This window comes from Oculina patagonica, chromosome 4 (genome assembly GCF_052425735.1).
Source record: "Oculina patagonica isolate OP01 chromosome 4, crgOcupat, whole genome shotgun sequence".
Lineage (NCBI taxonomy): Eukaryota > Metazoa > Cnidaria > Anthozoa > Scleractinia > Oculinidae > Oculina > Oculina patagonica.
Genome location: NC_135761.1, coordinates 42,264,111 through 42,281,778, shown reverse-complemented (window position 1 = coordinate 42,281,778; position 17,668 = coordinate 42,264,111). Strand labels below are relative to the sequence as shown.

At 38.8% G+C, this 17,668-nt stretch overlaps 1 protein-coding gene and 1 non-coding gene across 2 annotated transcripts; both read left to right on the top strand.

Moving 5' to 3' along the window:
* The first annotated feature begins 7,195 nt into the window (after positions 1–7,195).
* On the top strand, positions 7,196–8,844 carry LOC144649321 (uncharacterized). Its single transcript, XM_078508798.1, has one exon. The coding sequence runs from the start codon at positions 7,216–7,218 to the stop codon at positions 8,842–8,844; it is 1,629 nt and encodes a 542-aa protein (XP_078364924.1). The 5' UTR covers positions 7,196–7,215.
* Positions 8,845–12,347: 3,503 nt separating this feature from the next.
* Positions 12,348–12,485, top strand: LOC144652773 (U4 spliceosomal RNA). The gene has a single exon (XR_013570626.1). It is a non-coding gene; the product is annotated as a U4 spliceosomal RNA (small nuclear RNA).
* The last annotated feature ends 5,183 nt before the right edge of the window (positions 12,486–17,668 follow it).

Sequence of the window (17,668 nt, the reverse complement as noted above, 5' to 3'; positions counted from 1 at the left end):
CCAGTGAGTTTTAGTTCCATTGCTTTTCTCTATAGAGACTGAACAAAGGTCACATGGTCTATACCGTAAAATTCCGGTTATAAACCCCCCGCTTATAGCCCCCCCCCCCGGTTATGGGCCCATCAACCTGGAAACAAAAAAATACATCCGATTATCCCCCCCCCCCCGGATATAAGCCCCCCTCTACCGGATGACAGTACTGAACAGGGCTAAATGTTGCTTTTTGTGTGTTTTTAACTTAAAAACGTATTTCGATCAACACTCCCGAGGCTCGCTCCGAAACGTTTTTTTCATTCCGCTTATAAGCCCTCCCGGATATAACCCCTCCGCTTATAAGCCCACCCAAAAACCCCTACGAAGTTGTATAAGCCAAGGGCTTATAACCAGAATTCTACGGTATCTCCCATAAAGCTTGGGGTACCTGTGGGATAACAGACATCAATTTTTTTACTCAAAGATGCTATTATATAAACTCACCTTCACACGTGAATTTTTCTTTCCTTTTCTGGGACTGCTAACAAAGACTTCTAGATCTGGTTTAGAAATATAATATCCTCATTCGTAACAAAACATAGGCACGCTAAGCGTGCAGGGGTTATTTTTTTAATTGATTGGGCGGGGCGTGACTTGGAGTGAAACTTGGTGTTAGTCCTTGTGACGATAGATTTTTTTCTTGCTTCGTGTGTTTGAACCGACTTTTTATTTGTACGGGAAATGCGCTGTAACTTCGCTGAGATATTACTGAAATGTGACTCAAATATGGGGAACTTAACTCGGTAGAGCACACTCACTTGCTTACGGAATCGAAGCCTCGTCACAAGTTTCTAGGCACACGGCGATCTAACTACAAGGAACTTCAGTACTACAGACGTAAGGCTGAAACAGAACTTGGGTCCAACAGTAGTTTATTCTTGCTAACTTCGTAATCACAACCGTTAGTGTGATCACTGATGTGATCAAAGAAAGCTTACAATGTGGCTTGCTTATACATCATCCTAAGTGATTTTCTATTGTTAAGATTTTACAACGTGGAAAAGCTATGACAATGCAGCCAAGTGAATGATACAATAACAACGGGAAATATTAGTTTACAATCTATCCTTACTTCCTAAATTTCCTTTGCCGGTTACACTAAATTCACTAAATGATTGAGAATAGAGAATAGAACGAAAATGGAACATCCGCAACGAGAATTTTCAACAAAGAAATTATGGAATCTCTATGGAAGAGCAGATGTACAAAAGTACACAGTTCAGTACAAACGAATATCTTACAAAAAATTAACTAAGGACAGCTGACAAAAAACACAAGTTGTTCCTGAATAAAATAAGATTGAACTTTACAAGCGTTTGGCTTCTACTTTAAAACCTCTGTTGGTTTTTCTGCATTTTCTCAGTGACGAACACTCTCTATTATATCGGTGAAACGAGTAAATGCGGCTAAATATTAGAACAACTGTGTCACATCCATATATAACTTTTTATCAATTTGATGCACAATCACATGACTGACAATTGAACGTTTCCAGAATACTCATTGATCGCTTCCTTATTCTAAACGAGACTCCCGGTCGAATCTCTACAGCAAAACAGTAGCTATAATTTGAATTTTACAGTTTTAAAACTGTCTTTCTCTGAAATCAATGCCTCCTCCCCAGGCGCCCGACGGCAAAGGCGGTAAGGCGGGAAAACAGGTAGCGTGGGGGTTGATGGTTAGCATCAGGCCCACAGCGCCAAGCGAACCGTGTACGTCAGTCCCACAACACCAATCGAACCGTGCACTGCCAAGGAGGGTGACGCCTGGGAACAAGGCAGCTGAAATCACGGGATTATACTAATTTCCCTCGTAACATCCTGTTTGGATGGTTCATTTCACTGACTTCATAGATCCTTACTACGACTAAGAGGCATTTTTGGAAAAAATGCTTGCAGACAAAACAATTTTTACGTGCACTTTGTTACGTCAAAACTGTTTCGTTCAATAGTATATTTTTATCATTAAAAAGACAAGACTCAATCATTGTCAAAATGTCTCGAAATGGCACATTCTTTTAGCGCTTATTTTGTTGCTACTTTTTTACATCCGTACCGTGATACTTTTGTTTGTCAAAGGATACTTGGATACTTGGTTATTTGGAGCGCGGGAAAACGTTTGGGAGTGAATGAGTCATGATTGGCTTTGGTTTCACTTCTGATTGGTTGAGAAAGTGGCGCGAGTTTTTTAAACCAATCGCTAAGCGTAATAAATGCAAAAGCAAACGTGTATTACTTTTGACACTGCTCTAATAACAACAATCAAGTCAGAAGTCAGAATCATACATACTTATTAACCAAGAAAGCTCCTCAGGTCTCGAGGCTGATCACATGTAAGTCTATCCTGTAGTAGACACGAGCATTGTAACAAAAAAAAATAGCGATAGCATTTTTTCGTTTTCGTATACATAACATGTGATGTGCTCCAGGAGGAGGGGTTCTAGCCTGCATTGCAGACGAACTAAACCTCGGTATACCGAGGTTTTGTGACACGTGCGACTGCGACGCAAGCTAAGGGGTACGCACTACTGCCCGGTTCTCTAAAGACGCATCCAATTTTAAAAGAATTTGAATTCCAGATGACACTCCGTTCTAAAGTTGGTCAACTTTTAAACACCCCGTTTGAGCGTCCGTGCTTACAAAACACCATACCCTGTTGTAGAAGTCGTCTCTAAAATGGATACCCAAAACGTTGTTTAATTGTACTGTAACTGTAACAAATGCAAACTGTGAACTCTCTGACTAAAATTAATAGATTTTACGAACACCTTACGATGGATTTAGTCAGACACTCGAACTAAACTTTTATAATCTCAATAGTAGAATTATCCGAAAATTTCGCAACTTTACTATATTTATATACAAGAAATATATCGCATTTCAACAGCAACAACACGTTTTCTAGTTCGTATAGTGTGATCGTCCGGGTGAGAGTAGTTCTGAGAAGAACTGTTGTTGGTGACTGACGTTTCGACAACCTGAGCGGAAGTCATCTTCAGAGTCAAGTGAAAAGTTGTTGTCAGTCGATGATGTTATAAGTCTGGTCCGTTGAAGCTGATTGGTCAGCTTCAACGGACCAATCAGCTTCAACGGACCAGACTTATAACATCATCGACTGACAACAACTTTTCACTTGACTCTGAAGATGACTTCCGCTCAGGTTGTCGAAACGTCAGTCACCAACAACAGTTCTTCTCAGAACTACTCTCACCCGGACGATCACACTATACGAACTACTGATACTCCTGGGTTCAAACCATTTACTTTAACACGTTTTCTATAAGATCTCTTTGCAACTGGCAATCTTACCGTAACCGTTCTTAAACTCTACAAACTCATCACAAACGACACAAACTTTTTGTTTGCGACACAACCAGGCGGACTGAAGATTCGACAAAACTTTTGCAAGTCACGCTATTTGGTTCCTCTTTGTAGTAAAATCGTTTTTAACTTGTCTAATTCTGTTATTATTTGACCAGGGTGAAGTTAACAATTACATACAGTGCACATACAGTGTCCGAAAAGTGGGGTTCAAAGTTTATTAGGATGAAATATAGCTTTTTTACAGTGTTTGGACGTAACCATAAGTTTTTTCGTTTTCTGCCCGCTCAGTTGGTTAAAACGCTGCACTGGTATCACAGAGGTCATGGGTTCGATTCCTGTTCAAGCCTGAATTTTTTCAGGCTTGCTTTTCTCAACTGCTTAAGTTGAGTGCATTGCTACTTTGATCTTTCATTTGCTTGAAAAAGAAGAATAATTGTTATGCTATTTTCGTATCGGATTTTAATATATGACATGTTTAACTAGGCAGGAGCACCCAATGGCTCATTTTTGAGTCTAATGCTTGCGTGCGCTTTGCGCATGCGCATTAGACTCTTTGTTATATGAAAAAAGCTGTTAGCAATCCCAAGGGAATGGTTCGGGATCGATAATCGTTCGCTGTAATGTAGAAAACAATGATCAGCTGCAAGAACGGACTCCGTACGGACACGCACGATTAGTTTCAATTAAAAACAGCCAATCAGCGACACGTGTTCCCACGCATAATTAAAAGTTCTTTCTCAAGTCACGATTATTCAACACTTGAACAGGACGAAATAATTTTCCAGTTAAGACATTTGTAAGCTTTTTGTGAAAATAAATCTTCGTTTTCAGTTCAGTTAAGCACTTGTGTTTTCGTCTTGCTTAAAAAGCAAGACGTCTTTGAGAAAAAATATTTCGACGGCGACTCGCGTTTATTTACACAATGCGACCAAATATTTATTTTGTTTTAAAAAATAGAAAACTTTACCTCGGTTTTTGTATTTAAGTCATTCGAATTTTGACCAATTTTTTCTTTACAGTGGAAACAAAAACCTTCAAAAATAAAAGATGTACATGGATAAATGTAAATCAAGTTACGCGACTAAATCAAAATGCGTTTGTTTGGCCGCTTTGCAGTATTACACTGTCCCGGCCTTTGCCATACACTGAAATCGAATTTCATGCTTTTACGACTCTCAGAGATCTTAAGTTCTTCTTACAGCTAGAAAAATCATAAAATGGTTACATTGATATGGAAGTGATGATTCGCGAAATTTGTACATCATGATAAACAGTCTTCGCTCCTGTGTATGGTAGCTCGATAATAATTGCCTAGTTTCCAGCGTTCAAACGGTCATCATTATATTGACGTGAGCATTAACACCCGTTTTTAGGAAAATCTGTCACTAAGTGCTTACAGTACAATGGAGTAACAGTCACTATTTCAAGTGCTTTTATTGCAAAATCTGTTTCAAGAGTCATCATCAAAATGGTGAAAAATCTGAAAGAAAACGATGCGAAGTTCTTCAACCCTTGTTGTAATGAACATGCTTTTTGTAAATCGTCACGCAATCTTGGCCAAATGTTTAATCGTTTCTGCTTTTACAGACAATACGGAAGAAGTAACATCAACTCCTGTTCATACTTTAAATTTTGTGAAGCATATAACATTTATGACTGTTTCGTTTTCATCCATAATCATCCACGATGCCCCTAGCTTGCTATAAGCATTTTAAATTAAACTCCCGAACACAAACCTCTAACCAATTTTAACCGGCTTACGAAAACCGCGCAATCTGTATCACTATGCCATACGGCATTAGACTCATGTCACCCTTGGTGACCTATTTTTATTTTTTATTTGTTCCTGTTATCAGAAATACCATAAAGGTTATTTTTAATTACTGATTTATTCGTTTTTAATGTGTCACTGTTATGACATGCTAAGTTTTACTCTTATTGAAAACATGTAAGCTTACTGTGGTTATAAATGGACTAAATGCCCTAACAACCGCGCCGTATTATTATTATTATTGTTTCTAGCTGTTCGGAAAAAAAAAAAAAATTTTTTTTTTTTTTTTTTTTGTTTAAATAAAAAAAAAAAAAAAAATAAAAAATTAATAAATAATATATATAAAATATATATAAAGAGAAAATGAAGTTTTAAGAAACAAGGGGCCCATTCTCCTCTGAGATTTCCACCTCGAACTTTCGAACCTTTTGGGAAGTATAGTACCTGCTGTTTTCCGAGAGGTAAAACTGAAATAGTGTCATCCGACCCCGACTCTCGAGACCTAAACTGCAATGAAAAACGTTTTCTGAATATCGATAGTTTTAGCTTTTAATACTCAACCATTAGTATCCATAGGAATCGATTTCAAAATTATCTGAACTGGCATAAAGAAAGTCAGGAGATTTACATTTTGAAAAAATCAAAGAACATTCTATTCGGTTTTCAAAATTACAGCTGCTCAGAAAGTTTCGAAAGTAGTTCAAACTTGGGGAATTCATGGATCATCGTTATTCAGCCATCCACCCTCCTCTAAGGCATTTCAGTACCCGGGGCTTTCCCTGACCAATGAAGCATTGCGAGAACGACGTTTTAAAGGGACTATGTCACCCATAATTTAATTTTATGTAATATAATTTTGTCAAATAATCGCTATCAAACCAAGATGTTTGCAAAGAAATTTATTCTATGATTCTAAATGAGAAAAAGAAAACATAACTTTGTTGCAGCCAAATGTGTCTCCCGGGAGTAAAAAAAGTAAATGAGATAAGATTAAAATTAAAAAAAAAAACACACTGCGGTGACAAACATGACAAGACAACGCATGTCGGAAAAAAAAAATTGATTTCCCTGAAGAACTTAACGTTTCGTATTTAATAACAAACAGACTTAAAAATCTGCAGAAGAAAAAACAAACATTATGGCTAGTAAAGAAAAAGTTTCTCACTGCCAATGTTTTCACTTAAGGTTGGTTTTAAATCACGAATCAACAATTTCTCCTTTATTTTGCAATGTATATCTGATTGTCCTGTTTCTAGAATGTCAAAGTGATCCCATTTGATGTTGTGACCCGTTGATGTGATGTGATCTGCAATGGCTGATGCGTGACAGCTCTTCGAAAGTGCTTTAAAAGAAGAAGATGTATGTTGTAACATACGAAACGTTAAGTTCTTAAATCAAAGTTTTTTTGCAACGAGCGTTGTCTTGTCATGTTTGTCACCGCAGTGTGTTTTTATTTTTATTTTTATTGAAGTTAAAATGGCCTAAGAATAGGAATGTCTAGATAAGTTTAACTTTGAAAACTGTTCCGCTGGACCATATTCAAAACCCATATTGCAATCCGTTTCAATCTTTGTTGCTTTTGGCCATCCGTGCCTTCTTTTGTATTTGCTTTGTTATTGAAATGTTCTTTCACTATTTTAAGGGGTTATTTTATATATTTAAACGAATTTAATGGTCATTTGCTATGAGTCTGGCTTCAATCCGTGACACGCTCCCTTTAACTTCATTAACATGCGTTAACAAGTGTATTGTTTGTGGGTTGTTCAACAATTGTCACTATAGTCTTCGAAAAAAAAAAAATAAAAACATTTTACAAACATCGCCAGGTATGAGTAAGATCATGCCAAACCAAAAAAGATCTATAGTTCATTATTTATTAAAAAACAAAACAAAGATGTCAGGACTAGAAACCTAAAGAGTTTCTAGAATCATCGAATTTAGTTTCATTTCACTTGTTCAGATAATAGGTATATAAGCAGCTAGCTCTTCTATAAGCTCGTATATAAGCTCTCTCCAGGTATATAAGCTCTTCAAAACAACATAATCCATTTAATTTTTGAGTGCTGTTCAATATATCGTTGGAGTGCAATGATTAGCAGTACACTGATAGAGGTGTTTGGTCACATTGCGTTCAGTTTTACACGAAGTGTGACAGAGCATTACAACCCAGAAGAACCCGAATACACGGCAGAGTCTTTTGGCTACGATCCTTTCCAGAGCACGGGTCGAGAATGGTATTATCTTCCTGTTGATGAGCTTATTTATCAAGAATACAGCGACAGAGAAGTCACCAGCACAAACTATCTAGCGCGCAGTAGCCTTGATGCTAGAGTTATTGGGGCATGTTCCTCAGAGGAGAACGAAGAAACGCAAGAAAATCAGCAAGATGAAGACCAGGCAATGGCTTGGAAGAGGCTTAGACCATCCGCTCTACAGACAGTTCTAAAATCAATGTACATTGGAGCTCTGATTTCACTTCTAACTGCCTCCATCATAGGTACAGTATTCATAACACTGTCTTATCTTAACTATAAAACGGTGTCTAACTGTGATTATCAGTTGGACAAATCAATTTCAATACGGGTGCAATGGGTCATAACAATTGCCGATGTTTTTAGCTGTGCTTTCTACTACATATGCCCTTTTTTGAATCTGTTACTTCTTTTTCGACCATATCAGCTCAAAGGAGTGAAAAGAAAGCTAATTCTCGTCTGTTTTGTTATGTACTGCTTAGATGTTCTTTATCGCGGAGTGCTGCAAGTCTTGGGAAAACCTTACTTTAAACTTCCTGCTTTATACAGCTCCTTGTCTAATATTCCCGTCTATACTTTCGTTTTCATAAATGTCTGTTTGCAATTTTACTTTTCTGCAAAACACTTGCTTATACGGCCAAGAAAAGGACTGGAATTTCTGATTTGTAAAATGGCAATGCCAACTTGTTTTGCTGTTATCATGACCTTTGCCATCAGGTACTTCATTTACGGCGCGTATATCAAACAAGACAAAGAAGGTAAACTTCTAATCGCCCTCTTCTCTCCTCTCATGGGTGTGGCTGTTAAAGCAATCTCAAGAATTTGTGTTCAGAGATTATGGAACATTACACATCCGGGATATTCCTATGTCTTATTAGCACCATTGTATTTTTTGCTAGCTGTCATGTTTCGAGTTTTACAAGCAGATCTTGAAAGTTTAAAATCCATTGCTCTTCTTGGAATAATTCACGGCTTTGCAGAAGTCATCGAACGCAGCACCGTTGTTGTTATTGATCACATCTGTCACCGGATTTTCAGACGAGCATCAACTCACTGGGGAGATTTTCGTACTCCTCGCCGCGAGAGACTAACGGCTGATATCGCTATTATGAGCATGTTGTTCGAATCAACTGCTATAGTGTCTGTTAATGGCTTTTTATTATTGTATAAATTAATATTTTTAAAGAAGGATTCCCTTTTAAAGTTGCTGCGTTCGTTTGTCATTTACACTTCAGTTCCGCTGGTGATTGAGTGGTTTTTCACCAGCGTGTCTCTGGCGATCGAGACTCGTTATCAGAACTTAGCTGTAATGGCTGTTTGGCGAAGGCAGTGGAAAAGACACATTTTAGTGGCAATTGTTAATGTTTTTCCAGTAGCTATATGGACAAGCGGAAACCTTTTATTAATTGTCCATGATCGATTTAATGAGCCCATAAATCAGCCATGTAAAATGCCGTTTACATGAGAAGAGAGTGATTTCATAGCAACCAAGAAAGTCAAAGCGTATCTGCCTTGGGGCCTGTTTAGACTCTAAGACTTAAATTTTTAACCCTGTATGACTAATGATGTTAGTAGAAGGACGAATTACATAGAAACGTGACTGTCTTTGTGCACTATTGGCTATATTAAATTCGCAAGGTATTGAAATAAAATGTTCAGTCGCCAGTCTCTTTCCGTACACTGTTCCCATCAGTAATTTCAAGGAAGAGGTCGGAGGCTCTTAAAGTCGGCACACACGAAAGGAAAAGTCCCTGTGACTAGAACCGGGAAAGTCCCTTCCTATGAACCAACAATTTTTGTCAAAACATCTAGTCGCAGATGACATTTTGCTTGTCCCCTTGTGTATACAGTTTGTGGAACTCGTCTCTGCAACTAAAAAAACATCAACCACTTGAAGTGCAAAGCCGTCGATCCGTGCGACTAGTCTATTTGTGTAAACACTACAAAGGACTTGATCCTGCGACTTAGCGTGTAGTGTATTTGTGACTTCTCGCAGGGACTAGTCTCTGGAACAAGTCCATGCGACTAGTCCCATCGCTGCCTCGTCCCTAGGCGACCACTTCCTTGGTTGTGCACGGTTCGCTTGGCCTTGTTGGCCTGATGCAAGGTAACCATCAACTCTCGCGCTCCCTTTATTTCCGTCTTACGGCCTCAACCGTCCGGGCGATCGGCGCCTGGGGACGGTATCCGGTCACTTCGTTCCACCTCAAGTCGTTCCAAAAAATAGTCAGGTCGTTTCACACAATATAGTCATTCCAGAACGAGATATTTAGTTAGACATAGTTAAAAAAAAATGTCAAACTAGCGAGAATGCTCCACTTTGCCTCGTTATTTTCCGTGCTGAAAATGTGTGCGCACATTTCGTACTTTGAAGTATGTTACTTTGTTACATACAGTGTTCGGTGATCAGTTAGATCTGCATCTGTAACTAAATGTTTCTTACTTTAGGGAGTTCTTCTTTATATTTTCATCAAGCAAAACTTTCTTTAATTTAGCATTATTGTCATTTCAAAAGTGAAATGATCTGAATATTCTTTGAAACATTCTGATGTGAAACGAAGTGACCTTGGAACGAAGTGACCGTAAAGCTAGGGGACGAGGCAATGTGTCTCCTTTCCAACGCGTTCTGTTCGGCCGGCGTTTTTGGTCATTGAAGACGCTGTGACGTGAAATGGACGGCAAAAACAATACTTTTCGAAAACGCTGTCGGAAAGATGGTTATGTTATCTCCGTTCCAGTCACGAAAGATTTCAACCCCGTCGCAAGGGCGCTTTCCCCTTTTCCTTCATGGAAAACACCCTGGGGATGAGGTTGCGATGCGCATGCTTTATTCGGCCATCGAGCGGTGTAAAAAACGATTCGAAAACGATAGTGTGGACGGAAAAGTCGGAAAACTTATCGATGCCATTTTGATAGGAAGAAACATTGTGGGGAAGACTTGTAAACGGGGATGAGCGAATAAAGTTTAGAAGTCTATTCAATCGAAAATGTTTCTTTAACGGAAAAAATAATACAGCGAGCAATTTATCTTGAGTTTTTAATATTTTCTTATGAAAGAAAAAAATATCTATTCCAAATATTCAGCAAGCTTTCAACTAGAAGATGATCATTTACTCTTTAGTATGCGAGCATTAATTATTTAACAGCTAGCTAAAAGAGCCCTATTTGGATTTTACAAATCAGAGATTTTCCTCCTCTCGTCTTTCATTACTATACCTCAGTGTCAGAAAAGCTGAGAGTACCTTTGATTCTAACAGGAATGACAGAGCTGAAAACCATTTTTGCGGGCGCCCTGTGCCCAAACAGGGACCAAGAGATCAACCATGTGCCTCATGGTACAAGTGAATGGAAAGAAGAAAACACAACAAGAATTGTTGTCCTTTGTATGGTCAGACAAGTCACGTGACATACCAATGACGTCAGGACGGAAATGACGTCATAATATCGATATCGAAGAAAAAGGGAATATCGTATCGTTTTTCACGTCGGTCTATCCTGTAGTAGCCTAAACCTGATATTCGGAATCCAATTGTTTAGGAAATGTTTGGCGGCGAACAAGCCTACCAGGGCAATAGGTTCACCTGACTCGAGAAATTTAAAAGAATTAAGGATGGGCCGATACTCGATACCAAATATTCGATACATCGATATTTTGACAATTTTGAAAAGTATCGATACTTTCGAAAAATATCGCACTTTCGATACGCTTTCGATACTGCACACGTGACCTGAGCCTGCGGTCTTCTGATCAGCACCGTGCCGTTGAAAAATACAATTTTGCTCAAAGAAATCTATTGATGTTCTTGTCAATGCAATTGGCAATTTTTACACTTGCCCATTGACTTAATGTCCACACATTGCTGATGCAACAGTGAAACAAAAAGACCAAAATCAGCATTCTTGGCCCATAACATTTATAATGCCAGGTCTGTCCTTCTGTAAACTGGTCACCGTGACAAACCAATGACATCAGGCCATGGAAATGACGTCATAATATCGATATCGATCGATATCGAGAAAAAAGGCAAATATCGTGACAATCGATATCGTATCGTTTTGAAAATGCTACCAGTATCGGCCCATCCATTAAAAAGAATATTGACCAATATAATAGCCTTTTGTTCGCACCTCTTAACTTTAAAAATGGACAGTTTGTTCTCTCCTTTGTGGGATCTCACAAAAATCGAAAAATCGTGAGTGCGTTAAGATGATATCTTGACAATGGCTAACCCATTTTACAAATTATATCAATGAGTTAACGTGTACCAGGAGCGTTTTTTATTTCGAATTGTGAGTTTCTTCATCGCAAGCGCGCAAAATAACTATTCAAGGATAAATTGCGCATGCGTGCACGCTTCCAAGAGAACGTAACAGCGTCCGCGTTTTACGGCTTGGTGTATACACAGTATCGTTTAAATTCATTGTCATTCACTAGATTGATTATAAATTATATTGATAATTAAAATTATAACTAATCGACGTAGACAATTTAAAAAGTTGAAATTTGAGCCACTTGTTGGTGTTTCGAAATTAAGAAGGCCATCGCTAAAAAAAACAGCTTTCCAAATTCCCTTCTTCAAGTTACTCACCGTTAAAAGTTATTAATCAGGTCTATGTTTGCAGTGACCGCCCCTATTCCCCACCCTGGGGCAAGGAACTAAGAGGTGTTTTTTAAATAAGGATAAGATACGATGCAACAAAGGAAAGCCAGGGGGGGGGGGGGGGGGGGGGGGGGGGGGGGGGGCCCCCCCCCCTTTTTTTAAAAAAAAAAAAAAAAAAAAAAAAAAAAAAAAAAAAAAAAAAAAAAAAAAAGCCCCCCCCCGCGCCGGGCCCCATTATTTTACCCTGCTACGGCACTAAAAGGTACAATTGGTGTAGACATGCGCATTGATCAAGAGTGAGTGTTAAACTCCCACATGGAAGGAAACGAAGTCTTTTACAAAAGTTCTGTCCGTGTAACACTGTGTTAGCTTTGCGCAGTGGCATTACCGTAGCCAGTGAGGTTCATCCGAGGCGCGGTTATTGCTGATTGAAAACTTTTCCCAATACCCCGCAAGACGACTTGAAATACAGTCGGCTTTGCAATTTTTGACGGCCTGTACAAGGCCCTACTGAAAATTAGAAAAGAAAAAAACTGGTATAGTATTTTGAGTCTGCAATAGGGTATAGTATATGAACTCAGGGCTGCATTTAGGTTCAATTCTTGGATGAAACTATTTTATCATTGTTATAACTCATCTCTCGAGAAGTCTAATTCAGTCAACTTGAGGAGTTTTAAGCCCTTCTCAATGTTTACCCAAAACCGAAGCAGTTCCTGAGTAGGGTACTTGTGGTCTGAAATAGTGGAAATAGCGTAGAAAAATCACGTATTCTTGTCTTATGGACCGTGTTCATTCAATCGGCCCTTAAAGTCAAACGGCGCAATTTTATCTGAATTTGACTTCCATGTGAATAATATTTTCCGTTTGCTGTTACTGGTGCTGCGGCTAGTTAGCCTGGCCCAGTTGTTCAAAGGATAAATAAAGCTATCCAACTGATAAATCACTATCCAGTGAATAACGTAGTAATCTTAGTCAACATTTATCCACTGGATAGTGATGCATGTGGTGGATATCGTTATCTACCCTTTGGAACAACCGGGCACTGGCCATCAAGTAGCCCACTAGCCGGCGAGAGGACTGTGAAAGGGACGGGAACAGCTCCCACCCCATGCATTTGAAAGGTGTCCAGCAAAGAAGTGTACGCAACTAGGGAGACTGGTAAGCATTTTGAACAAAATCAATGTAAGTGCAAAAATCAATGTAATTTTCAATATATTCTATTTTTTTTTATCCACTCTGTTTATTTTTGACCGCTTTAGCCGTCAGGATCAGTTAGCCGTCTATATTTTCCTCTGTAATTAAATTTAAGTAGCTTTTGCAATACTACCAAATTCCTATGTAGTCATCCTTTCTTCGCAAATAAACCTTGTTGTTGTTGTTGGTTGAGCTCCTGCTCAAACGTTTAACTAAAAAAAGATCCTAAATGAACTAAATAGTATCTTTATCAGATGTTCGAAATCAAGAAAAGAACAACAGTAACGTGATCCAATGACCACATTCCATGTGGTCCATTCCAATTCTTCGCCTCACGTGATGCTACACCCTGGCTCGCTATTGGTCGACAGCTCAGTAAACAGACGCCCGGATCGAAACCGGGATATAAAGATGGCCGCCCTTAGGTCGAGTGCATGTGTGCGAGTTTCTACGCGGCTCAGGTAGCTTTCGTTCAGTTCGTTGGAAAGTTTTCCTTTTCTGTTTCCATTATAGCCGTCTGGTTATTCTCGCTGCGACCTAAGCAAGTCAAAAGCTCACGTACATTCGAGTCAGAGCTGATGCAAGCGTCATTTGTCTGTGTTCGTCTGCCACGACCACGGCCACGAGTCGATATCACAACTACTCATAAAGTGGAAGATGCATTAACATCACTGGTAAGTTGACTATTATTGTTCTAAACTTAACTAATAATTTATTGAAGACGCTAACAAACCGTCTAGAGACAAGATATTTCGTGTAATTTTCGTTTTACACACACGATTTTTAAAGGTGTGATATTTTCGCATGTCTGCTTGAGACGAACATGTTTCGTCTAAATCATACGTAAACCGTTTTCGAACTTGCCTAGAATTATTCTAGCAAAGTATCTGTAGTCACAAATCGCGTCTAATTATATCAAATGCATTTTATTTCAACAGAAAATAAAACTACTGCAAACAACAAAATTGCATGCCCACGCGACTCATGTTTGCAATACTCTCTTTCGAATGCCTGTCATAATGCCCCCAAGTAAAAGTTAACTTTTTGTGCTAAATTGTGGCACCAATTGTCATGTTATGGAGTCAGTAGTGAGATATCTAATTAAAACTTTATTCTAATTTTGAAGGATTTATTATTTTGTATGTTTGTTAATTTCCTTTCAGGCGTAACATTGTGTGGACATGACATCAACATATACCAAAGTTATGTTCCAGAAAAAAAAGACCAGTGTAACAAAACCTTAGTTTTGTGGAACTTTGTGGACCAAGCCTTGCATGCAGACAACTACAACAGCAAAAAGGTAGGCTATCAATGTAAATCCCGCAGGGGGGAGTGTGGGCCAGGGGTGGGGATTTGACAGAAAAGTAAAAATTGCAGTCAAGTTCCTGAGGGTGGGAAAATTTTTTTTGTTCAAATGTACCTAAGAAGACCCACCCAGGGGCAGAATTCTAAAACAAACTAACAAGTACTTTCTACATACCCAACCGTTTCGGTATTCATATTAAAAACAATAAAAGGTCACGGACGTCTTAGATTTCCCTCAGGATTCCTACTCCAAATGTACTTGAAAGTAAAATATTCTTAAAATCCCTATTTTTGACTAAATGGCGTTAAAAGTGGCAGATAAATGCCGATGAAAAACTCAGAATCGTACCTTGCAATGAAGCATATGATTTCCAAAGCCACGAGAAGGAAGAACTTGGTAATCCCGTCTGAAGATTGGATCCAGGCGCTTCCCGGTCAAAATCAAATGTTCCAACCCCCGGGACGCGACTCGCAGTCAAATCGCCCGACAGAGGGGATCGTTCTTGTTGTCAAATCCCGTGCCTTTGCCCGCACTCCCCCCCCCTGCCCCCCCCCCCGCGGGATTTACATTGATAGGTGCATAATACAAGTACGAAATTAATTCTGCTTTGCATAAACTGCTTAGTTTGCAACTTAGCAATGAATGTTGCCTAACTAAGGAATCCTAAATATGATAGATTACATTTGGCTATTTGAGGATTGAAAAAAATGAAAGCTGCGTGACGTTGATCAGGAAGCAACTTTTGTTGATAGTCCAATTTTTGATCAATGCATAGCTATTAAAACAATGAATCCCAATTTTGATGCACTGATAGCTTGATGTAGGATTTTACAGGGTCTGAAATTAACTTTTTTCTGCACATTGGTGACTAACCCTTTTGTCAGTCGCCACATGGAAAAGTCTGGTTGCCAGAAAGTGTCGGTAAATTTTTCCTTTGCAGTGTATCATGAAAGCACTAAGTTTTTAAAGAGATTTTTAAAGAAGATTTGCAGTGGAAACTTGACCTTCCAATGGTGAAAGGAAGGCACATTTTTATCCTGTGTACCCACAGTATAGTGAGATAAAACCACTGAAAACATGGCAGCTGCAAAATGTTGATTACAGCACATGTATTATAACTGTTTTTTTACTAGACTATAAAAGGCATAGAGCTGGGCCCAGAAATAAAGAGGGGAAAAACACACCGTTATATGACAATGATATGTAAAGGTAGTGGTGCTGTGACCTCACAGGGTAGATCGAGTACAAAGGAAAAAAAATACCAGCCTGTAAAGGCGGTAAGGCACATCTTGAGAAGGCTTGATAAGTGAGAAAGGCTTCGGAAAATAAAACACAGGTTACCCGAACAGTTGCTTTTGATGGACTAGCAGCGGTGCTTGTAGTAGTTGTCGCAGATGTAGCAGGCGTTGTGGATGATGGTGGGACTGCTCCTGCTGAGGTGGATGTTGTGGTTCCAGGGGTGGCAGTGGATGTTGATGGCGTGCTGCCTGGTGGACAGCCTTGTCCAACCGCGTTTATGAACCGAGTTTATGACCGCGCGGGTAAAGAAACTTCCTTGCCACAGTGTACACAGGTTACTCTCGGGCTTTCTCTGTTATCTTGTTAACTTCCAAATTTAAATCAGTCTGTAATGGCCTCACATACAATATTGCTGAGTTGATGCATGATCTCAAATCTTTGATGCAATAGCCTTATGACCCCATTGGAATTGGAGTGATTGGTTGAATGCCTGCTCCTCCACCAGTTGACTTTAAGACCTCAATGGCCCCATGTCGAGTTTGCAGTTGGGGAAATTCTTCTTCAAGCTTCTTGATGAAGTAGGCATGATCACCATTCTTGTTAAATGCTATCCTCTTTTTCCCAAGGCCAGCACTCTTCAGCTGATCTAGGTTATATCTCTTTGAAGTAGCTTCTTCAGAGCCAGGACACAGATGTCGTGGGTCCAAGTATTGTTTGAAACGAAGAAAGGCCTTCTGGGACGCTCCTGCGCAGAATATGGGCTACTTTGTATTCCCCAAGTCTTGGAAAACACCTGTTATATGGGTAAATGAATTATTAGAACTTGCTCATGATTATTCACTTCACCAATGGGCAAAACAGCCAACAACAACTCATAAAGAACTAGATGATTAAACAACTTTCGTAATAAAGAACTTAGCTCTAACATTAAATACAGACAACAAGTAGTAGTGCAAAGATAAAATTAATTTATCATTATACAAATTTAACCCTTTAAGCCCTAGAATCAACATATAAATGTTAATTGTCCTTGCTTGTCTCAATACATTTCTAACAATTCTAGTTAGAGAGTTTACTTTTCAAGGCAAATATTCCTTTTGCTAATAATTTCATAGTTCATTTCATATAAGAAGAAGAGGCCATATTTCAACAGTTAAAGTAAATTTATCAGCTAACATCAATTCATATTTTTGTAAGCTCTAATGAGCATCACAGATGAAGTGTCATTCACGAAGCGTTTAACAAAACAAGAACATCTAAGCAGTTAAAAAAAACATTTTTTTTAGTTTACAGATGTTACGCTGTCAAAACAAATAATCTTAAATATGTACTAAAATCCATTCTTTTCTTTAGTCCAATACCTACAATACAAACCAGTTATGCTGCAGCATTGCTTCCAGTTCTGAAGACAACAAATTATTGGGACTGTGAAGCATGTGTTTGTTAGGTTTGGCAACATAACAATTTCCTATGTACAGCTTATATGAATTATTTTATTAATACAGGCTTTATCTCTGAATGTACCTTTCACTCATCTCACATGCTGGTAATAGTCCGCCATGACACACGCAGTGAATCGATTGTAAGCGACATTTTCAATCCACGAAACAGCTGCATCATGCACATAAGAAGCTTCCTATCCCTAAGATCACAATCTTCTGGCCACTCTCCTCTCATTGACTCCCGCAAACCAGCTTTCATGTCTGTGGCACCTGCTTTAATCAGGAATCTACCTTGATTATTATTTAAACCGATAGTTAAATTTAACATGACATTGTGGTTGAGAAGAAAAAATGCAGAAAATAGCAATACATAATTGTTGTTAGAGCATTATTTAATTAGGAATTACAGCCATTTGCACCTGTATTTTAGTCTCATGTGTAAAGCCACTTCTTTCAATATGCCTTCTGACTGTTCTTACACTAGGGCTGGAAACATAACTTTTGCCT

Coding starts and splice junctions, on each gene's coding strand:
- LOC144649321 (XM_078508798.1), top strand. CDS start 7,216: ATGATTAGCAGTACACTGATAGAGGTGTTTGGTCACATTGCGTTCAGT.